This window comes from Erythrolamprus reginae, chromosome 2 (genome assembly GCF_031021105.1).
Source record: "Erythrolamprus reginae isolate rEryReg1 chromosome 2, rEryReg1.hap1, whole genome shotgun sequence".
Taxonomy (NCBI): domain Eukaryota; kingdom Metazoa; phylum Chordata; class Lepidosauria; order Squamata; family Dipsadidae; genus Erythrolamprus; species Erythrolamprus reginae.
Genome location: NC_091951.1, coordinates 24398331 through 24421175, shown reverse-complemented (window position 1 = coordinate 24421175; position 22845 = coordinate 24398331). Strand labels below are relative to the sequence as shown.

General features: G+C 40.6%; 1 protein-coding gene across 4 annotated transcripts in view; it reads left to right on the top strand.

Moving 5' to 3' along the window:
* LOC139160021 (zinc finger protein 268-like) overlaps positions 1 to 16070 on the top strand; it is a 113524-nt gene extending 97454 nt beyond the window's left edge. The window contains exons 2-3 of one of the 4 annotated variants that reach the window (XM_070737522.1): positions 969 to 1167; positions 12822 to 16070. In XM_070737522.1, the coding sequence (XP_070593623.1) occupies positions 13398 to 15296 (1899 nt within the window). In that variant the 5' untranslated portion in view covers positions 969 to 1167; positions 12822 to 13397 and the 3' untranslated portion in view covers positions 15297 to 16070. Of the gene's footprint in view, positions 1 to 968; positions 2798 to 7569; positions 7651 to 12821 lie in introns of those variants that run through there. The other 3 variants (XM_070737525.1, XM_070737523.1, XM_070737524.1) reach the window with 3 other exon arrangements.
* Positions 16071 to 22845: the final 6775 nt, after the last annotated feature.

The window sequence follows — 22845 nt, the reverse complement described above, 5'->3', positions numbered from 1 at the left end:
TATATTTTATTTTATGTACGTTTGAGAGCATATGCACCAAGACAAATTCCTTGTGTGTCCAATCACACTTGGCCAATAAAAAATTCTATTCTATTCTATTCTATTAACACTTCATGTGATCTGGATTCTATCCCTCTGTTAAAGCAGCCTGGAAGTGTGTTGGCTTTTTTGGCAGCTGCCGCACATTGCTGGCTCATATTTAAATGGTTGTCCACTAGGACTCCAAGATCCCTCTCACATTTACTACTGTTGAGCAGTGTATCACATATACTGTACCTGTGCATTTTGTTTTTCTTGCCTAAATGTAGAACCTTACTTTTTCCACCTTTGAATTTCATTTTGTTAGATAGCATTCAATGTTCAAGTCTGTCAAGATCCTTCTGCTTCTGGAGAGTTGACTATTCCTGCCAGTTTGATGTCATCTGCAAATTTGATGAGTTCCCACTATATCCCCTTATGCAAGTCATTGGTGAAAATGCTAAAGAATACAGAGCCTTGGGCTACTCCACTGCTTACTTCCCTCCATGTACATAAATTTCCGTTGAGCACTACACGTTGGTGCACTTGGTTAGCCAGTTTTGAATCCATCTAGTGGTGTTGCTATTTAACCCACATTTTTCCACTTTGTCTAATAGTAGTTTGTTTGTTTGTTTGTTTTGTTTATTCATTCATTTATTTAGACTTGTATGCCGCCCCTCTGTGTGGACTCAAGGCGGCTCACAGCATAACAATAGAAAATGATATATATAAATCAAAATCCAATTAACACAGATAATTAGTTAAAATATTCTAAAGAGTTAAACATTTAAAAATCATTCATTCAAGTACACACTACAACCATCCTTTTTTGTCTGAATATTCCAAGTAGACATAATTCTGGTTTTAATGAGACTTCTTTTTTTCTTTTTGACATCTTCTGCAATCATTTTATAAACAATTAAAGTTACTCTTTTCTTTGAATCGTATAGACAAAGAAGACGGCAATAAGAGCACTCCAGACAACTGAGAATAACAAGTAATGTTAAAAACAAAAGGCCATCAACCCAGAAAACAAAATACTTTTCATTTCTTTCAGAAAACTACAAAATTCTCCTCCTTCCACAGCAGTTGATCAGGAAGAGATTTAAAACCGAAAAGAGTAATGTGGAACAGAAGGATATATCACAGGTAATCCTCAACTTACAACAGTTCATTTAGTACCTGTTCAGAGTTACAGCAACACTGAAAAAAACTGACCTATGACCATTTATCATACCTTCATGACTATTGCAGCTTTCCCATGGTCACGTGATTTATATTGGAAAGCTTGGCAGCTAATCATATTTCAGATCACAAATGAGCAATGTTCCACATTGGAGAGAACCAATACCAACATGGTCAAAGATTTAGTCAAAACAGCAGCCTTGTGATTCATGGAAGGACCTACATAGGATAGAAGCCCTCAAGGTCTCCCTATATACTGAGCATGGCAACTTGGTGATACATTAGAGAACTTACACCAGGAAGAAATCCTTTGAAGGTTCTGATGGTGGGAAAAGATTCGGTCTGAACTCTCACCTCATGATTCACTACAGGATGTACACAAAAAAGAAATCACATGATTGTCCTGATTGTGGAAAAAGTTTCAGTCAGAATATCACCCTACTGGTACATCAGAGGACTCATACAGGAGAGAAACCCTTTAAATGTCCTGATTGTGGAAAAAGTTTCAGTCAGAATTCCAACCTGGTAAGACATAAGAGGACTCACAGAGAAGAGAAATTCTTTGAATGTCCTGATTGTGGGAAAAGTTTCAGCCGCAATTCCCAGTTAGTGGTACACCTGAGGACTCACACAGGAGAGAAACCCTTTGAATGTCCTGATTGTGGAAAAACTTTCAGTCTAAATTCCAACCTGGTAAGACATCAGAGGACTCACACAGGAGAGAAACTCTTTGAATGTCCTGTCTGTGGGAAAGGTTTTAGCGAGAAGTCCAATCTTGTACATCACCAGAGGACTCACACAGGAGAGAAACCCTTTGAATGTCCTGATTGTGGGAAAGGTTTCAGTCAGAATTCTACCCTACTGATACATCAGAGGATTCACACAGGAGAGAAACCCTTTGAATGTCCTGATTGTGGAAAAAGTTTCAATGAAAATTCTAACCTGGTGGTACATCAGAGGATTCACACAGGGGAGAAACCCTTTGAATGTTCTGTTTGTGGGAAAAGTTTCAGACTAAATTCCCACTTGGTGGTACACCTCCGAACACACACAGGAGAGAAACCATTCCATTGTAGTCTTTGTGGGAAAAGTTTCAGTTTCAATTCTAGGCTGGTGATCCACCAAAGGACTCACACTGGAAAAAAACTGTATGAGTGTCCTTATTGTAGGAAAAGTTTCAGTCGGAATTCCCATTTGGTTGCACACCTGAGGACACACACAGGGGAGAAACCATTTCAATGTAATCTTTGTGGGAAAAGTTTCAGTCTCAATTCCCGCCTGATAATCCACCAGAGGACTCACACAGGAGAAAAACCATATGAGTGTCCGGTTTGTGGGGAAAGTTTCACCGCCAATTCCTGCCTGGTGAGACACCAGAGGACGCACACAGGAGAGAAACCGTTTGAATGTCCTGACTGTGGGAAAAATTTCAGTGAGAAGTCCAACCTGGTACTTCACCAGAGGATTCACACAGGAGAGAAACCCTTTGAATGTCCTGTTTGTGGGAAAAGTTTCCATCGAAATTCTCACTTGGTGGTACATCAAAGGATTCACACAGGGGAGAAACCCTTTGCATGTCCTGATTGTGGAAAAAGTTTCAGTCACAATTCCAACCTGGTAAGACATCAGAGAACTCACAAAGAAGATAAATTATTTGAATGATTGCGGAAAGTTTTGCATTTAATTTGGAAACCAAGGACCCAGAGTATGGCTGAAAAATGGAGAGCAGGATGCTTGAAAGCCAGTATGAAGTTTCCACAATCTCTGCTGATTTGGGGAGCCATTTCATCTGCTGGTGTCCGTCCACTGTGCTTCATTAAGTCCAGGCTCAACACAGGCATCTACCAGGAGATTTTGGAGCACTTCATGTTTCCTTCCTCAGACGAGCTTTATGGGAATGTTGATTTCAATTTTCCAGCAGGACCTGCTCACACTGCCAAAACTACCAAAACCTGGTTCAATGACCATGGGATTACTGTGCTTGATTGGCCAGTAAACTCGCCTGACCTGACACCCATAGAGAAATTATGGGGTATTGCGAAGAGAAAGATGAGAGACATGAGACTGAACAGTGCAGAAGAGCTGAAGGCTGCTATGTCATTTGGCGGGACCCAGGAGAAGAGCCCCGATCCTCTGGAACCAGCTCCCCCCAGATATCAGAGTTGCCCCCACCCTCCTTGCCTTTCGCAAGCTCCTTAAAACCCACCTCTGTTGTCAGGCATGGGGGAATTGAAATTTTTTCCCCTTCCCCCTAGGCTTATAGAATTTATACATGGTATGCTTGTTTGTATGATTGGTCTCTTAAATTGGGGTTTTTTAGATTATTTTTTAATATTAGATTTGTTCACATTGTTTTCTTTATTGTTGTTAGCCGGAGAGGGGCGGCATACAAATCTAATAAATAAATAAATAAATAAAATATTGTTCTAGGTCAGTGATGGCGAACCTATGACACGCGTGTCAGCACTGACACGCGTAGCCATTTTCAGTGACACGCGGCCGCCGGAGAAACCATCCCCCTCAGTCTTTAACCAACTGCGAACCCCCCCCCCCCAGGCCCGTTTACCCGAAGGAAGAAAAGCCGTGGCGGGCACCAACTGGCTGAAGAGGCTCTCCAACGCCATCTTGCGCTTTGAGTTTGGCGCGGGGCGGAGAGCGGGGGGGGGGGAGAGCCAGGAAAGAGCAAGAGCAGGAAGGGCGGGGAAGGAGCAAGCAAAGCGCCGTCCGGTAGGAGACGGGGCGGGGTAGGGGTGAGTGGCAAGGGAGGAGGAGGAGAAAGAGGGAGGAGCCACGACAGTGACGCCTGTAGACAAGATGGCGGTGCCTGCCATTGAAGTGGCGTCTCCTCCTCAGCCGGGGCGATGCACCTATTTCGTTGAGAGGAAGAAGCGCTTTGCAAGATGGTCCCGGCCCTATGCAGGCGCTTCTGTGGCGAGCACAGCGCTGAAGAGGTAGCAGTAGGGGGGAGAGCTAGGCAAACTCACTGGGCTGGACGGAACGAGCCGTTTCGTTTGTAAAATAAGGCTCCGCTGGGTTTGGTTTCAAGGAGCTTCCAGTATATTTTTTTCCGACACAGGCAGAGGGAGGGAGGAAACGCACCCTGATCAGATCGCCAATGTTTCATATATGAAAAATGCACACACGCCGAGAGAGAGAGAGAAACAAGCATGCACACAAGTGTGCACACATGCTTTGCGAAAAAATACACTGGTAAAAAAAAATAAAGGGAACACTCAAAAAATATATCCTAAATCTGAAGGAATGACATATTCTCATTCTCATTCAACTTTCTGTACAAAGTTGAATGTGCTGACAACATGTGAAATTGATTGTCAATCAGTGTTGCTTCCTAAGTGGGCAGTTTGATTTCACAGAAGTTTGATTTACTTGGAGTTATATTCTGTTGTTTAAGTGTTCCCTTTATTTTTTTGAGCAGTATATTTGAGTTTCTGGTTCATCCCGTTTCACCTCGTATTTCCCATCCTAGTGTAATCCAGTGTCAGAAACTATCGTGATTATGAATGTCATTATAGGTAGTCCTCGAATTGCAATTACAATTGAGCCCCAAATTTAGGTCCTGTAAATATCACAAAATTATGTTTTTTTTCTCAAGGTGACACACCACCCGAGTTATGCTCGGGTTTTTTGGGAATTTTGACACACCAAGCTCAAAAGGTTGCCCATCACTGTTCTAGGTACACTCCTTTTTTTATTGATCACATGTAATATTCTAATTTTCTGAGATGAGGGATTTGGGGTTTTCATTATAACTGTAGACCATAGTGATCACAATTATGGCAAATCACGGCTTGAACTGTCTTGCCTTGCATGTAATGAGGGTCTCTCATATATTATGTTTCACCTTTTAAGTTGCACTACTGAAAGGAATGAACTTTTGCACGATATTGTAATTTTTCATGTTTCACCTGTAGAGTATCACATTTTTCAGACTGTAAGATACACTTTTTAAATCTCCCAAAAGGGGGTGAAAATGTCTGTGCATCGTATAGACTAAATATTGTCAAAGCCCTGCTCACCTGCCAGCCAGTTTTTGGCCTCTTCAGTCCTCATATTTTTTTTGCTCTTTTTGAGGCCTCTTTCCTCCCCCCCCACCCCCCAGGGCTTTTTTCAGTCGATTTTCAAAGCTTTTTTTGCCCATTTTTGAGGCTTTTTCGAAAACCCTTGATGATCATGTGACCGGAGGGTGGCTTAAAGGTTGTGTGACTGTCTTAAAAGTGTCCAACCTGATGTCACTTACGTCAAGGGTTTGGGTTAGGGTGCCTGGCCTCTTCTCCCCTGAAAGAGATAAATTTTTCCTATCTATTTACTATTACTGAACATCCAAAATATACTCTTTAATTCTATGTATGTATGCCATATGTGTACATACATATTACACACAGGTACACAAGAATATACATTACTATATAAACTGTATGTGTATGTACACACACATGCACACACGGCCAGCTCTTCTAAAATTATAGACATTCAACCTCATTTACTGTGTTAGGAAAAATATATCCAGAGCCCAGAAGGGGAAAAAGAGAAAAAAATTCAAAATTGTTCTACCAGTTCTGTGTACCTGACCAAAAGTTTTTTAACGGTTCTGCGTACCTGACGGTACCTGAAGGAGCCCATCACTGGGTAAGACTATGCTTTGAATACTGCATCAAGTTTTGATCGCCAGGATACAAAAAAGTTATAAGGTTTGTAGAAAGACCACAGAGAAGAAGAAAAAAGAAATTTAAGAGAGTGGAGGGTAAAAAATACAATGAAGGATTGTAGGAAGTGGGTAAAAGAAAAAAGCACTGGGGTGATATGATAGCAGTCTTTCAGTATTTGAAAGACTGATACTGAAAAGAGGAATTATCTATCTATCTATCTAGCTATCTATCTATCTATCTCATGTACAAGATAGCAGGTTTTGGTAAGAACATAAGCAAAAGCAAAGCAGGTTCAGGTAAATGTCAAAGACCTCGGAGTACTCATATCCAATGGCCTAAGTCCTAGAGCCCACTGCAACAACATTGCCAAAAAGGCTTTAAGAGTTGTTAACCTAATCCTTCGCAGCTTCTTCTCTGGTAATTTTGAACTGCTAACAAGAGCTTACAAAACATTTGTCAGACCAATCCTAGAATACAGCTTGCCTGTATGGAACCCACATTGCATATCTGACATCAACACAATTGAGAGAGTCCAGAAATATTCCACAAGAAGAGTCCTTCATTCCTCTTCTCACAACAAAATACCTTACTCCGCCAGACTTGAAATTCTTGGTTTAGACAACTTACAACTCCGTCGTCTCCGTTCTGACTTAATTATAGTTCATAAAATCATATACCAAAATGTCCTACCTGTTAACGACTACTTCACATTCAACCGCAACAACACAGGAGCACGAAATCGATTTAAACTAAATGTCAACCGCTCCAAACTTGACTGCAAAAAATACAACTTCAGCAACAGAGTAATCAACGCCTGGAATGAACTACCTGATTCTGTGGTTTCTACTCCTAACCCCAAAACCTTTAACCTTAGACTATCTACAAATGACCTCCTCCCCTTTCTAAGAGGTCTGTAAGGGGCGTGCATAAGCGCACCACTGTTCCTACCGTCCCTGTCCTATTGTCTTCTTTTGTTACTTTTTATCATTACTTATCTAATGTTTAATTTGTCCAAATTATCACCCTATAATTGTTTGACAAATAAATAAATAAAATAAATTAGCAGAAACAATGAGGCGGTGGGAAAAGGTTAAAAATTATATATTAACAGTATCAGTAAGCGATGCAAACATTAAAAATAAAATAAAATCACTTTATAAAGAATGAACAATGTAACCCAGAAAAGAAGTAAATGAAGGATATAGAATTGAATCTTCCTTGGTGAAGGGTTTTTTAAAATTTTCTGATTGGTGATGGTATTCACTTTTATGTTTTCTGTATTTTGTAAAAAAAATTTAAAAATCAATAAAAATTATATATATAAAAAATAAAAATAAAATAAATTTGGACAATAGGAGAATAAGACAGGGATGGTAGACACAATGGTGCTCAGACTTTAGAAAAAGGGCAGAGAAGAACAACAAAGACATTTACACATTTTATTATTTCACTTGGCTCAGCTGCAAAGATAGGCTGCTCGGAGTCTGAAAATGACTTGACCCCATATGATCGATGAGACGATCTGGCAAATGCCATCCGTAGAGAAGGGACAAGTCTGTTTTTGTCCCTCCTCCCCTCCTTTCAGATAGGCAGCATCTGTGACTGGAAAAATCAACAGTAAAGAACAGCTGCCTTTCTGGTGGATCTTAAATGAGTTAAAACCATCGAGTGGCGCATTGCTAGAAAGGATAGAGGACTTTTCCGGAAAGGAACGCGAGCGGAGAGTTTGGTGCAGAGAGGCGCTCTCGCTTCTTCCAAGGATCGAAGCATCAACTGGAAGGTGAGTTGAGGGCAGGTCGGAGGAGAATTCGGGAGCAACTCAGGCTGTTTGGTTCCCTCCACGGCGTGGAAGCAGAGAAGCAACTAGAATTGTGGAAGGACAGTTGGATGGGATCTTTGAGGTCATCCAGTCCAGCCCCCTTTTCCAGCAGGAGACCTTATGCATTTCAGGCACATGGCTGTCCAGTCTCTTCCTGAAAGACTCCGGTGGTGGAGCAGCCACAACCTCTGCAGGAAAACCGGTTAATTGTTCTCACAGTCAGGAAATGTCTCCTGGTTTCTAGGTTTATTTACTTTTGTATGTTTTAGCCTCAACCCCCCAAATATATTTGTTGTTCTTTCATTTATTCTCTCTTAGTAAGTATTAAGTCTAGTATAGCTGACCCTCTAATTCCATACTGTAACTTTTGGGTGATAAAGTTGTCATTTTTGTCAGGGTCTCCTGCTCAAGCAAGGGATTGAACTACTAGAAGATTTCCAAGTTCCTTTTAAATTCTCTTGTTCTGTTATGGACCTTTGACTATAATGGATTGATATGCCACTGTTATTTTGATTTTTTTACTTCCATGTGTAGCCAACAAGCATGGTATTTCCTATTGTTTAATCCATGCATGAACCAGGTTTGAACTAAAAAGGTCCTATTGAAGACCTTTTGGGATGTTGTGAATATAGAACAACAGAATTGGAAGGGACCTTGGAGATCTTCTAGTCCAACCCCGTTTAGGCAGGGAACCCTATATCACTTCAGACAAATGGTAATCCAGCATCTTCTTTAAAACTTGATATGTTTTAGCTTCTTTCTCCTAATCATCTTTGTTGCTCTTCTCTACTGTATACACTTTCCAGAGTCTCAAAATACTTTTTGCATCCTTGCCACCAAACCTGAATACAGTGTTCCAAGGGTGGCCTTACCAAGGCATTATAAAATGGTATTAACACTTCATGTGATCTGGATTCTATCCCTCTGTTAATGCAGCATAGAACTGTGTTGGCTTTTTTGGCAGCTGCTGCACATTGCTAGCTAATATTTAAAAGGCTGTCCGCTAGGACTCCAAGATCCCTTTTACAGTTACTACTGTTGAGCAAGGTACCACATATACTCTACCTGTGCAATTTCTTGCCTAAATGTAGAAGCTTACTTTTTTCACTGTTGAATTTTATTTTATTTTTTTATTTTTTTATTTATTCATTTGTCCAATACACAAATACATAGGAAGAAAAATAGACATGTAGTAATATATATAAAGGTAAAGTGAACTTAGAGGAGAGGATATATGAAAGTGAGAGAAAGGAAAGACAATTGGACAGGGGACGAAAGGCACACCAGTGCACTTATGTACGCTTAGATAGCATTTGTTAGATAGCATTCAATGTTCAAGTCTGTCAAGATCCTACTGCTTCTTGGGCCTATCTTCTGGAGAGTTGACTATTCCTGTAAGTTTGGTGTCATCTGCAAATTTGATGAGTTCCCCATCTATCCCCTCGTCCAAGTCATTGATGAAAATTTTGAAGAATACAGAGCCTTGGGCTACTCCACTGCTTACTTCCCTCCATGTACATATAGTTCGTTTGAGCACTACACATTAGCGCAGTAGGTTAGCCAGTTTTGAATCCATCTATATAACCCACATTTTTCCACTTTATCTAAAAGAAGGTTATTTATTTATTTATTTATTTTATTAATTGGACTTGTATGCCATCCCTCTCTGTGGACTCAAGGCGGCTCACAACATAACAATAGAAAATGCAATATATAAATCAAAATCCAATTAACACAGATAATTAGTTTAAAATATTCTAAAGAGTTAAACATTTAAAAATTATTCATTCAAGTACCCACTACAACCATCCTACCGATTCAAGGGCCATGATTATGGTCTACTTTGGTGTTTTTCAACCTTTTTTCTTCAGATGAACCCTTTGGTGTCGTCAGATTTCTGGTGGAACCCTGGTTGAAAATTACTGCATTAAACTGTACATCCTGAAGCTGAAATAGAATTCTTTTATTGTGTGTGATTGGACACACAAGGAATTTGTCTTTGGTGCATATGCTCTCAGTGTACATAAAAAAAGATACGTTTGTCAAGAATCATGAGGTTCAACACTTAATGATTGTCATGGGGGTCAAATAAGCAATCAAGAAACAATCAATATAAATCATAAGGATACAAGCAACAAGTTACAGTGGGAGATCGGTGATAGGAAAGATGAGAAGATTAATACTGTAATAATAGTAATGCAGCCTTAGAGAATGGGGGCAGAATCAGTGCTGCTACCGCGTGGGGGTCTATGGCTGCAGAGTAGCTTTGCTTTGCATACACACCACCTTTTTACCTTAAATGGAATATTACGTAGGATAGTACTAATCCTTGACAAAATATTCCTAACGATTACAGCAATCAACCAATGGAATAGCTTCCCTCCAGAGGTTTTGGCAGCTCCATCACTGGAGGCTTTGAAAAAGAGATTCAACTGCACTTGTTTGAAATGGTAGACTAGAGGGTTGGGGTATGTTGTGGTTCAGCCTGAGGCTGCCCAGGGACCGGCTGTGTCTCTGTTGGCTCCATGCCCGGAGGAGGATGACAGCAAAGAGGAGGGAGCTGAGCAATCGGATGGGGGAGAGGACAGTCAGGAATGGGATGAAGGAGAACAGCATGAGCGCCCCGGGGCAGGGGGGAGGAGCTCTCCCCAGCCAGTAGTTTGGAGTCATTAGGTGATGAAGCACAAGCCGTCATTGACATGTGACAGAGAGTTCAGATCAAAGAAAGGAGCAATTAAAGAAGTATTATCAGCACTGAATTAGGAACAGCTGGGCTTGGGTGTGGTCCTCCTTAGCAGGGTTTAAAAGGCAGGCAAGCTCTTGAAGCCATGTGGAGTGTTATCAGTTGGAATTGCGGTGAGCTGCTTTGTTCTCGGCCTCTCTGTTCCTGGCTTGTGGCCCAGCAGTTTGGAAGACCCGTGAGAGGTGTAGGTCTGCTATCTACAGCCTCGTCTTGGCAGCAAGAATCCTGTATTGCTGCATGGACTTTTGCCTTCGTGGATATATTGGAAGTTCCAGCCTTTCCCTGTTTGTAAGGACATTTTCTGTTACCTGTGTTTTTGTTGAATTTTATAAACTGCCTTTGCCTTTTAACGGTGTGTCTGGCTTATTTTTTTGGGTTGGTCTTGGCTTCCGGAGTGACCCAGACAGAACAGGGTAGAAGACCTTCAAGGTCCCTTCCAACTCTGTTATTCTGTTATATGTTGTATTCATCTTAGTTACAGCAATTCTATGCAATAACTGCTATACTACTGTGTTTCCCTGAAAATATCTTTCTTTCTTTTTTTAAATAATTTTTTTATTACAATACAAAGATTAAAAAGAGCAGGCATACAGTGTTGTACATAATGTAACATTTCACAGTATAATTATTATTTGTATAGCTGTTGTACTTAAATTCTAAAATACCTTTTACAGAGCTGCCCCTGGTTCTCCCTCCCTCCCCGATGAACTGATAGCCTAACAGTTCTATTTTTCCCTTTTGATATCAATATACAGCTTATGGCATCAGCGGTTGTCACACATTTGTTCTATCATACAATTAATCTAAAGTCAGATTGGTTTTATCTTAATTTTGTGTCTCGGAATGATTTTAAGAACATCTAGTTTATTTACTACCATTATTATTATTATTTTTCTTTTCTTGTCTCGACCCAGTCATAATTTTTTTTCCAAATTTCATAGTATTTTGATTCTTCTTTATTTTTAGGTTTTTGGGTTAATCTGTCCATTTCTGTACAGTCGTATATTTTTTTTATCATTTCTCTTTCTGACGGTGTTTCTTCTTTTTTCCAATTTTGTGCTATTGTAATTCTAATTGCAGTAATCATGTGTTGTATTAAATAATAATAGTCTTTTTAATTTTTTGATTTATTATGCCTAGAAGAAAGGTCTCTGGTTTTAATATCAGTTTAATTGTGGTAATTTCGAAGACCCATCTTTGGAGTTTTTTCCATGTCTTTTTTATTTGGGGACATGTCCACCATAAATGAAAGAAGGACCCATTTTTATTTTTACATCTCCAGCAATTTGGCTTCAGGTTTGGATATATTTTAGGTAGTCTGGCTGGTGCTAAATGCCATCTGTAGAACATTTTTTGGATATTTTCTTTATATGGAACAGAGGCTTTGAAAAAGAGATTCAACGGCCACTTGTCTGAAATGGTAGAAGACGTTGGCTAGAAGACGTTCAAGGTCCCTTCCAACTCTGTTATTCTGTTATAAGTTGAATTCATCTTAGTTACAGCAATTCTATGCAATAACTGCTATTCTACTGTGTTTCCCTGAAAATATCTTATGTCTGGAAAATAAACCCTATTGAAGAGGTGGGCATCACCAGCACAGGAAGCAGCCCTTCCCTCCCCAGTCAACTAATGGCAGCTGAGCCCCTTAATCACAGAACAGCTGAGCTGATTGGGAGCTGCCTTTGTGTTCTACCTCTCCCCAGTTTTATTAGTGCTCGCTAGTCTCCCATCCATCCATCCCTCTTGCCTGCAAAGTCCCACCCCACTTGCAAGAGAGCAACCACCAGGCACCTCTTGCCCACCCAGCAAGTAACCTTGCCTGTGACCAGGCAGACCACCACTCACCAACCGAGCGGTAAGAGGCCAGTTGGGCCAGCCACCTGCTGTCGAGTCTTCTGGGACCCAGAGCAGAGAGTCTTCCAGAAGTGAACACTCTCGGAGTGCACTTCCCACTCTAGGCTTGTGCAGTAGTACTACGCGAGGTTCAATATACCATTGCAACCGCGAACGGCAGGACATTAGCTGTGCTGGTATGATGAAGCTCAGGGCAGTGCTGCAGTTATTATAATTTATGTTTGGTATGTATGTGCTGTTTGGTTTTTAATTAATTATGATAGGGTTTTTAGGGTTTTTTTAATATTAGATTTGTGCCAGTATAATATTGTTTTTATCGTTATTGTGAGCCGCCCCGAGTCTTCGGAGAGGGGCGGCATACAAATCTAATAAATTATTATTATTTATTGCGCTTGGAATGGCAAAACAAGCCTTGCAAAGTTTGCTCCATGAGGCAGTGCTGGCAGGACACATAATGTATATAGTTTTCTTTTTTGACATCTTCTGCAATCATTTTATAAACCATTAAAGTTACTCTTTTCTTTGAATCGTACAGACAAAGAAGATGGCAATAAGAACACTCCAGACAACTGAGAACAACAAGCAACCTTAAAAAGGAAAGTCCTTCAAGCCAGAAAGCACAATATTATTTATTTTCTTCAGAAAACTCTAAAATTCTCCCCCTTCCCCAGCAGATGATCAAGAAAAGATTTTAAAAGAGTAGAGTATGTGGAATGGAAAGATGCTCTACAGGTGATCCTCAACTTACAACAGTTCCTTTAGTACCTATTTGGAGCTACAGCAACACTGAAAAAACTGACCTATGACCATTTTTCATACTTCCATGACTATTGGAGCTTTCCCATGGTCACGTGATTTATATATGAATGCCTGGCAACTAACTCACATTTCAAATCACAACTGAGTATGCACAAAATGATCCACATGGGAGAGGACCAATATTAATGTGGCCAAAGCTTTACTCAGAACAACTGCCTTGTGATTCATGGAAGGACCCACATAGGATACAAGCCCTCCCTATATACTGAGCATGGCAACTTGGTGACACGTTAGGGAGAAATCCTTTGAATGCTCTGATGGTGGAGAAAGTTTTGGTCTGAACTCTCAACTCATGATACACTACAGGATGTGCCCAAAAAAGAAATCACATGATTGTTCTGATTGCAGGAAATGTTTCACTTCAAATTACCTCCTTTTGATCCACCAGAGAACACATACACGAGAAAAACAGTATGAGTGTCCAGTTTGTGGGAAACGTTTCGGTCACAATTCCAGCTTGGTGATACACCAGAGGACTCATACAGGAGAGAAACCCTTTGAATGTCCTGATTGTGGAAGAGGTTTCAGTCAGAATTCCAGCTTGGTAAGACACCAAAGTATTCACACGGGGGAGAAACCCTTTGAATGTCCTGATTGTGAGAAAAGTTTCACTCACAATTCCCAGTTGTTGGTACATCAGAGGATTCACACAGGAGAGAAACCCTTTGAATGTCCTTATTGTGGAAAAAAATTCAGTCACAGTTCTTCCTTACTGGTACATCAGAGGATTCACACAGGAGAGAAACCTTTCAAATGTGCTGATTGTGGGAAAGGTTTCAGTCTAAATTCACATCTGTTAAAACATCAAAGGACTCACAGTGGAGAAAAACCCTTTGAATGTCCTGTTTGTGGGAAAAGTTACATTGAGAATTCCAGCCTGGTGATACACCAGAGTACTCACAGTGGAGAGAAACCCTTTGAATGTCCTGACTGTGGGAAAAGTTTCCGTCATAATTCAAACCTAATAGAACACCAGAGGACTCATACAGGAGAGAAACCCTTTGAATGTCCTGATTGTGGGAAAAGTTTCAGTCGTAATTCCAACCTACTGGTACATCAGAGGACTCATACAGGAGAGAAACCTTTTGAATGTCCTGATTGTGAGCAAAGTTTCATTCTAAAATCCTACCTGGCGATACATCAGAGGACTCACACAGGAGAGAAACCCTTTGAATGTCCTGATTGTGGGAAAAATTTCAGTCACAATTCAAACTTGGTGGCACACCACAGAATTCACACAGGAGAGAAACCCTTTGAATGTCCTGATTGTGGAAAAAGTTTTAGTGAAAATTCCAGCTTGGTAAGACATCAGAGGACTCACACTGGAGAGAAACTCTTTAAATGTCCTGACTGTGGGAAAGGTTTCAGTGAGAAGTCCAACCTGGTACTTCACCAGAGGACTCACACAGGAGAGAAACTTTTTGAATGTCCTGATTGTGGGAAAAGTTTCATACTAAATTCCCACCTGATGGTACATCAGAGGATTCACACAGGAGAGAAACCCTTCGAATGTTCTGATTGTGGAAAAAGTTTCAGACAAAATTATCAGTTGGTGGCACACCTCCAGACACACACAGGGGAGAAACCATTCCAATGTAGTCTTTGTGGGAAAAGTTTCAGTTACAATTCAAAACTGGTGAGCCACCAGAGGACTCACACAGGAGAAAAACCGTATGAGTGTCCTGAATGTGGAAAAAGTTTCACTCGCAATACCCATTTGGTGGTACACCTGAGGACACACACAGGGGAGAATCCTTTCCAATGTAGTCTTTGTGGGAAAAGTTTCAGTTACAATTCAAAACTGGTGAGCCACCAGAGGACTCACACAGGAGAAAAACCGTATGAGTGTCCGGTTTGTGGGAAAAGTTTCACTGTCAATTCTTACCTGGTGAGACACCAGAGGACGCACACAGGAGAGAAACCCTTTGAATGTCCCGATTGTGGGAAAAGTTTCAGTCTTAAAGCCAGCCTAGTAAAACATCAGAGGACTCACACAGGAGAGAAACCCTTTGAATGTCCAGTTTGTGGGAAAAGTTTCAGTCGCAATTCCATCCTGGTGAGACACCAGGGGACTCATAAAGGAGATAAATCTTTTGAATGTCCTGATTGTGGAAAAAGTTTCAGTCACAATTCCAACCTGGTAAGGCATCAGAGGACTCACACAGAAGATAAATTATTTGAATCAGTGTAGAAGGTTTTGCATCTCATTTGGAAACTAAGGACCCAGAGGATGGAGGAGGAATGGGGAGCAAGATTCTTGAAGTCCAGTATGAAGTTTCCACAGTGTGTGTTGATTTGGGGAGCCATGTCATTTGCTGTTTTTCATCCACTGTGCATCATTAAGTCCAGGGTCAACACTGCCGTCTACCAGGAGATTTTGGAGCACTTCATGTTTCCTTCCCCAGACATGATTTATGGGGATGCTAACTTCAATCTTCTAGCAGGACTTGGCACTTGCCCAAAGCACTAAAACCTGTTTCAATGTCCGTGGGATTATTGTGTTTGATTGGCCAGGAAACTCTCCTGACTTGAACCCCATAGAGAATCTATGGGGTATTGCAAAGAGAAAGATGAGAAACATAACAATGTAGAAGAGCTGAAGTCTGCTATTGAAGCATCCTGTTCTTCCATAACAGCTCAGCACAAACTGATATATATGCCATGCCACATTGAGGCAGTAATTGCTATAAAAGGGACCCACACCAAGTGCTGAGTACATATGCTTGCTTACAGTTTTATAGTTTCCTATATTGTTCTAGGTACACTCCTTGTTTTATTTGTCACATGTAATATTCTAATTTTCTGAGATGAGGGATTTGGGGGTTTCATTATTGCTGTAGACCATAGTCATCACAGTTATGGCAAATCACGGCTTGAACTGTCTTGCCTTGCATGTAATGAGGCTCTCTCATATATTACGTTTCACCTTTTAAGTTGCATTACTGAAATAAATGAATATTTGCACGATTTTCTTATTTTTCATGTTTCACCTGTATATTACCACATTTTTCAGACTGTAAGACACACTTTTTAAATCTCCTCAAAAGGGGGTGAGAATGTCTGTGTGTCTTATAGACTGAATATTGCCAAAGCCCTGCCCACCTGCCAGCCATTTATTTGGCGTCTGCTGCCCCGGTTTTTTGTCTTTTTCACGCCTTTTTATTGTCTTTGTCATGCCTTTTTGAGGATATCCAAAAAAGCCTTAAAAATGGGCCAAAAAAGCCTTGAAAATAGACTGAAAAAAGCCCTGAAAAGGGTGTTTTTAAAGTCCATTTCCAAGGCTTTTGTGGCCCATTGTTGAGGCTTTTTTTGAAATCCTCAAAAATGGGCTGAAAAAAGGTTCAAAATGTGTTGTAAACTTTAAAATCCTCTTTTCTTCCATATTTTGAGTGCCTCTTCTGACCCAGCTTCCTGATAACAGCAAAATCACAGCAAAATCAGCGTCCTTACAAACTTTCTTTTAATAATAATGGGCTGTAATTGTCTTACTTAACTGTTGTCCTAACTTCAACTAAAAGATAAACCAGTCTTTTCTGTAGAATGGCTGTTAGTCTCATTAACAGTCTGCAAGATTCCAAGCAAAAGGACAGAAGTCTGGGGAAAAGTTTTTCAGATAACAGTAGATAATCCTTAGGAACCTTGCTCTTCCTTGGCAAACAGCCCAGGAACAATTTGCAGGCAAACCTGACGATTTCGAGCACTGAGAACAGGCTCTTCCTGTTCTGCTTCACTTATGTCAGCCTCTGTAGATTCTAGAGCAAGGTGTTGAAAGAGCATCTGCACGCAGTATCGCACATGGGCGAGTGCCCACACCCCTAATTCAATGCTTGGGGGGGCCAAAACACCTTCCCTCACCTCCCTGAGGCCCTCTGGAGGCCAGAAACAGCCTGTTTCCCAACATCTGATGGGCCCAGTAAGCTTGTGTTTCGACCTCTCCAAGCTCTAAAGGCTTCCCTGCACCTCGGGGAGGGTAAAAGTGCCCTATCCCCCTGGGGGCTCTCTGGAAGCCAAAAACACCCTCTCACAGCCTATGTGAGCCAGAAATCAGCTGGCCGGCACACACATGCACATTGGAGCTGATCTCAGGCAACGGCTTGTGTGCCAGCAGATATGGCTCTGCATGCCACCTGTGGCACCCGTGCCATAGGTTCGACATCACTGTTCTAGAGGCTCTGGCTGAATCCCTGCCTCTGGCAATAACCCTACTCCAGATTCCAGGCCTGGCCTAGGTTCCTCCCCAGCCTTTTCACTGTTAACTCTGTTGCCAGCTGCATAGGCCCCTGGTGGACTAAAACAATTCCTTAATTCCTCAGACACCAAATAAGTAGTCCTTGAGATACAACTGTAATGGGGCCTGGCAATTTTGGTTACATGTGGTTAAATGAGATTACCTTGCTGAAATACCCCCATCTCCTTCTCTACCTGATGAAGCCATCAAATGAATGTGCAAGTTGTTAAGCATTTGGGGAAACTGTTGGGGGCCCAAGCTCCCCTTCCAACGGCCTTCCCTATCATAAAATTTGGATCTTCCTGGACTTTTCCCTTCCTCACAGTTCTCCTTAGGCCTTTCCTCCCACACAAGGTTCCCATTTCTACTGGATCCCTGCAATCCCATCCGCCTAGGCCAGCGGTCCCCAAACTATGGCCCGCAGGCCACATGCGGCCTACTGAGGCCATTTATCCGGCCCACCAGTGAGTGACAAGAGCCCAGGGAAAAGAGAGAGAGAAAGAAAGAAAAGGGAAAGAGAGGGAGGGAAGGAGAAGTGGAGAGGAATGAAGGAGGGAAGGAAGGAAAAATGGAGGGAACAAGGAATAAAGAAGGAAGAATGAAATGGAGGGACAGAGGAAGGAAGGACTGTTTTGGGGGGGGTAATTTTTCCCCCCTCTCAACATACATTCAAACAACACAGTGTACCATCTAATTTTCCATGAATAAAATGCGGTATTTTGTTAGTAACTAATATCAATCATCAAAAAAGTTGCAAAAGTTTTTTTTCTAATTTTGTCATCCAGTTACATTCGTTTTCTTTTAATGAAATTCCCTCCTTAATGTTCCTTCAAAAAGTGCAACACCAATTATATTTCTAACTTATTAACCATTATGCCAAAGTGCTTCCTTCTTTCTTTATACATTTTTCATAACCAAGAAAACCTTGTATAACCAATCAGATGTTAACAAAAGAAAATTAAAAACAAAACATAAACATAGAAACATAGAAACATAGAAGTCTGACGGCAGAAAAAGACCTCATGGTCCATCTAGTCTGCCCTTATACTATTTTCTGTATTTTATCTTAGGATGGATATATGTTTATCCCAGGCATGTTTAATTTCAGTTACTGTGGATTTATCTACCACATCTGCTGGAAGTTTGTTCCAAGGATCTACTACTCTTTCAGTAAAATAATATTTTCTCATGTTGCTTTTGATCTTTCCCCCAACTAACTTCAGATTGTGTCCCCTTGTTCTTGTGTTCACTTTCCTATTAAAAACACTTCCCTCCTGGACCTTATTTAACCCTTTAATATATTTAAATGTTTCGATCATGTCCCCCCTTTTCCTTCTGTCCTCCAGACTATACAGATTGAGTTCATTAAGTCTTTCCTGATGCGTTTTATGCTTAAGACCTTCGACCATTCTTGTAGCCCGTCTTTGGACCCGTTCAATTTTGTCATTATCTTTTTGTAGGTGAGGTCTCCAGAACTGAACACAGTATTCCAAATGTGGTCTCACCAGCGCTCTATATAGCGGGATCATAATCTCCCTCTTCCTGCTTGTTATACCTCTAGCTATGCAGCCAAGCATCCTACTTGCTTTCCCTACCGCCTGACTGCACTGTTCACCCATTTTGAGACTGTCAGAAATCACTACCCCTAAATCCTTTTCTTTTGAAGTATTTGCCAACACTGAACTGCCAACACAATACTCAGATTGAGGATTCCTTTTCCCCAAGTGCATTATTTTACATTTGGAAACATTAAACTGCAGTTTCCATTGCTTAGACCATTTATCTAGTAAAGCTAAATCATTTACCATATTACAGACGCCTCCAGGAATATCAACCCTATTGCACACTTTAGAGTCATCGGCAAATAGGCAAACCTTCCCTACCAAACCTTCCCCTATGTCACTCACAAATATATTAAAAAGAATAGGACCCAGAACAGATCCTTGTGGCACACCGCTTGTAACATATATGAATTTCAGATCTTCTCCCCCCTCTAAATAGTACGTTCCCATTTTGCTTTTTACTTTAAAACAAGGTATGTGCACTGTGCATAGGGATTTGTTCATAGTTTTTTTTTTATTGTCCGGCCCTCCAACAGTCCGAGGGACAGTGAACTGGCCCCCTGTGTAAAAAGTTTGGGGACCCCTGGCCTAGGCATTACAGCCTCCTCTTCCTCTTCCATATCTTTGGATGATCTCTGAATTTTATGTGCCGAAAGAGGGCAAGACATGCAACTCTGGGCTACGTGGCCGCCTTATGGAAAGAGCCGTTATTTTGACTGGGCCCAAGATTCGTTCCTGGGCCATGCAGTGAACTCGTGGAAGCAGCTGCCATTTTGCCATGGCTGCCTCTGTGTCAAAATGGTGGCTGCTTCTGAGTCACAGGGATTGGGACAAAGTGCTCTGTTTTGCTACCTTAGCACTGTAGGCTGTTTTAAGGATTTGTGAGTGCACTGAAAATGGTGGCTGCCTCTGGGAGATCCCCAAAAGGGCAGGCCATGTATCCCTGGGATGCATGATAAATGGACAAATGCCACTTGTGCCACATTCTCCAATAGTTTCCAAAAAAACCCCCAATGCAGTCCTGCTATATCAACAGAGGACTAAGACAACAGGAAGAGGCCATTGATTTAAGCAGTGCTGGTGATACCACATTCAATACTGTGTCCAGTTCTAATCACCATGATATCAAGGTGTTGTTGAGACATTGAAAACGTGCAGGGAATAGCAACAAAGCCCCATGAACTTGCTTCTTGTAAAGTGGCTCATTGGAAAAATAAATCTTTTATTTGGAAAATTAATTTCAATTACAAACTCAAAAATGTTTTTAAACAAAACAAGGGTAAACAACTTTTAAATGTGCATCAAGAAGACAGAAATATTTTTGAATATTCATAAATATATTGCATCAAAAAGTTTTCTTCCTCTTCTGAAGCAGGCCCAAAATTTATGAACTTTTACCTCAATTTACAACCAATTTGACTTTTATCGACTACATAGAGAGGCAAAGTAGTTAATAAGTGGACCAGCAGCAATGTTAAAACAGCAAAAGATTAACACTCTAATATTGCATTTAACTTGTATAAAGTCTAGAATCGCTTATTTGCCATATATTATCATAAATATTGTCTCTGATCTCCTCCAGCTGAAATATCTTTATTTGATTCTTACTAATAAAACTTTTTCTTAAGATTTTGTTTAAGAACAATAAAACAACAATTGTGTCTTTTCCCCAAAATTATAAACCTCTTTTGTCGATCCGTTTTCCCAAAAGAGTCCAGTGTTGAGAGGGCTTTTGAGAAGTGGCTGTGCTCCATGTGGCAGCTTCTTGGGAAGAGCTCAGGCTCACAAAGGGATTCATTTGTGTTCACTCATAATCCCAAACTCCTCCATCACTCCCAGAGGAAGGGGACCTTCTTATCTGATCTCTTCCAGAGGAAATATCTTTATTTGATTCTTACTAATAAAACTTTTTCTTAAGATTTTGTTTAAGAACAATAAAACAAATACAAAAAATTTCCCTGCACGATTCTTCACATCCTTCTGGGTAATCCACCAGCTGGGTATAACAATTATTTTCTCCCTGTGATGCTTCTAGCAAATGACTGCACATGGCTTTTTTTTAACTGGGTATAACAAAGGTAACATTTGTCTTGTGTAGTAACCATTCAAGGTTATAATGGTACAAAAGAAAACAGATTTTCAAACAATTGTTTTTTAAAATCATCAATTTGTCCCATATCATACATTAGCCACTAGCATCTTCCTAACCAGCCACCTTTGCCGTCAGGCATGGGGGAACTAAAACACCTCCCCCTTGCCCATGTTGTTTTGTTGATTGATTGACTGTGTGCCTGTTTTTTATATATACTGTTTTTTATGAGATTATTAATTTAAATTGGAACTGGATGTGTGGGCATTGGATTTGGTATTGTGTACTGTACTGTTTTTTATTATTGTTGTGAGCCGCCCCGAGTTTGCGGAGAGGGGCGGCATATAAATCCAATAAACCTAAACCTAAACCATAGTTCATAGACAAGACAAATAAAATCACTAGCAGATTCCTCACTTAATGTCCACAGTGATTCATTTAATGACTATGGGGAAAGAGGTCAAAAGCCTGTTACAATCAAGAACAATTAAATGCTCCTTTCCAATCATCGCCCTCTTTCATTCTGACTCTGTAATATGCTTCTTATAGTCCAGTTTCGTAAAAATCTTCCCTTTCTCCAGATGTGCTAGCATGTCCTTCATTAGGGGCAGCAGGTAAACATTTTGAACATAGATACCAGTTGGCCCTCTATAGTCTACCCACAAATGAAGGGACCCAACTTTTTTTTCCAGAACAATTCGGGCAGATGCTTTGGCTCAAACCAATTAGATGAATCTTTTTTTAAAAAAATTGTCCATCAAAGACCTAAAACACGATCTAAATATTGCCCACAAGATCATATGCTGCAATGTACTGCCTGTCAATGACTACTTCAGCTTCAACCACAACAACACAAGAGCACACAACAAATTCAAACTTAATATTAATCGCTCCAAGCTTGACTGTAAAAAATATGACTTTAGCAATCGAGTTGTCGAAGCGTGGAACTCTTTACCTGACTCAGTAGTGTCAACCCCTAACCCCCAACATTTCCCCCTTAGACTATCCACGATTGACCTCTCCAGGTTCCTAAGAGGGCAGTAAGGGGCGTACATAAGTGCACCAGTGTGCCTTTCGTCCCCTGTCCAATCTGTCTCTCCCCTTATCCCATATATCATATATCTTTCCTCCCTTTCATATATCTTCTCCTCTATTTTCATATCTTTTTTTATACAGTATGTAATACTTCATGCCTATTCTCCTCAATATGTATTGTGTATTGGATAAATAAATCAATAAATAAATAGAAACAGAAACATAGAAGACTGACCGCAGAAAAAGACCTCATGGTCCATCTAGTCTGCCCTTATACTATTTCCTGTGTTTTATCTTAGGATGGATATATGTTTATCCCAGGCATGTTTAAATTCAGTTACTGTGGATTTACCAACCACGTCTGCTGGAAGTTTGTTCCAAGGATCTACTACTCTTTCAGTGAAATAATATTTCCTCACGTTGCTTTTGATCTTTCCCCCAACTAACTTCAGATTGTGTCCCCTTGTTCTTGTGTTCACTTTCCTATTAAAAACACTTCCCTCCTGAACCTTATTTAACCCTTTAACATATTTAAATGTTTCAATCATGTCCCCCCTTTTCCTTCTGTCCTCCAGACTATACAGATTGAGTTCATTAAGTCTTTCCTGATACGTTTTATGCTTAAGACCTTCCACCATTCTTGTAGCCCGTCTTTGGACCCGTTCAATTTGGACTCGTTGAAATAAATAAATAAATGAATGAATGAATGAATAAATAAATAAATAAAAAATAAATTGTATGTCTCCCAATTCCCTAGGAGTCATTGAATAGATTCCCTACACTCCACTGAAGATGTTACAGGCTGGTAACAAAACATTCAGAAACT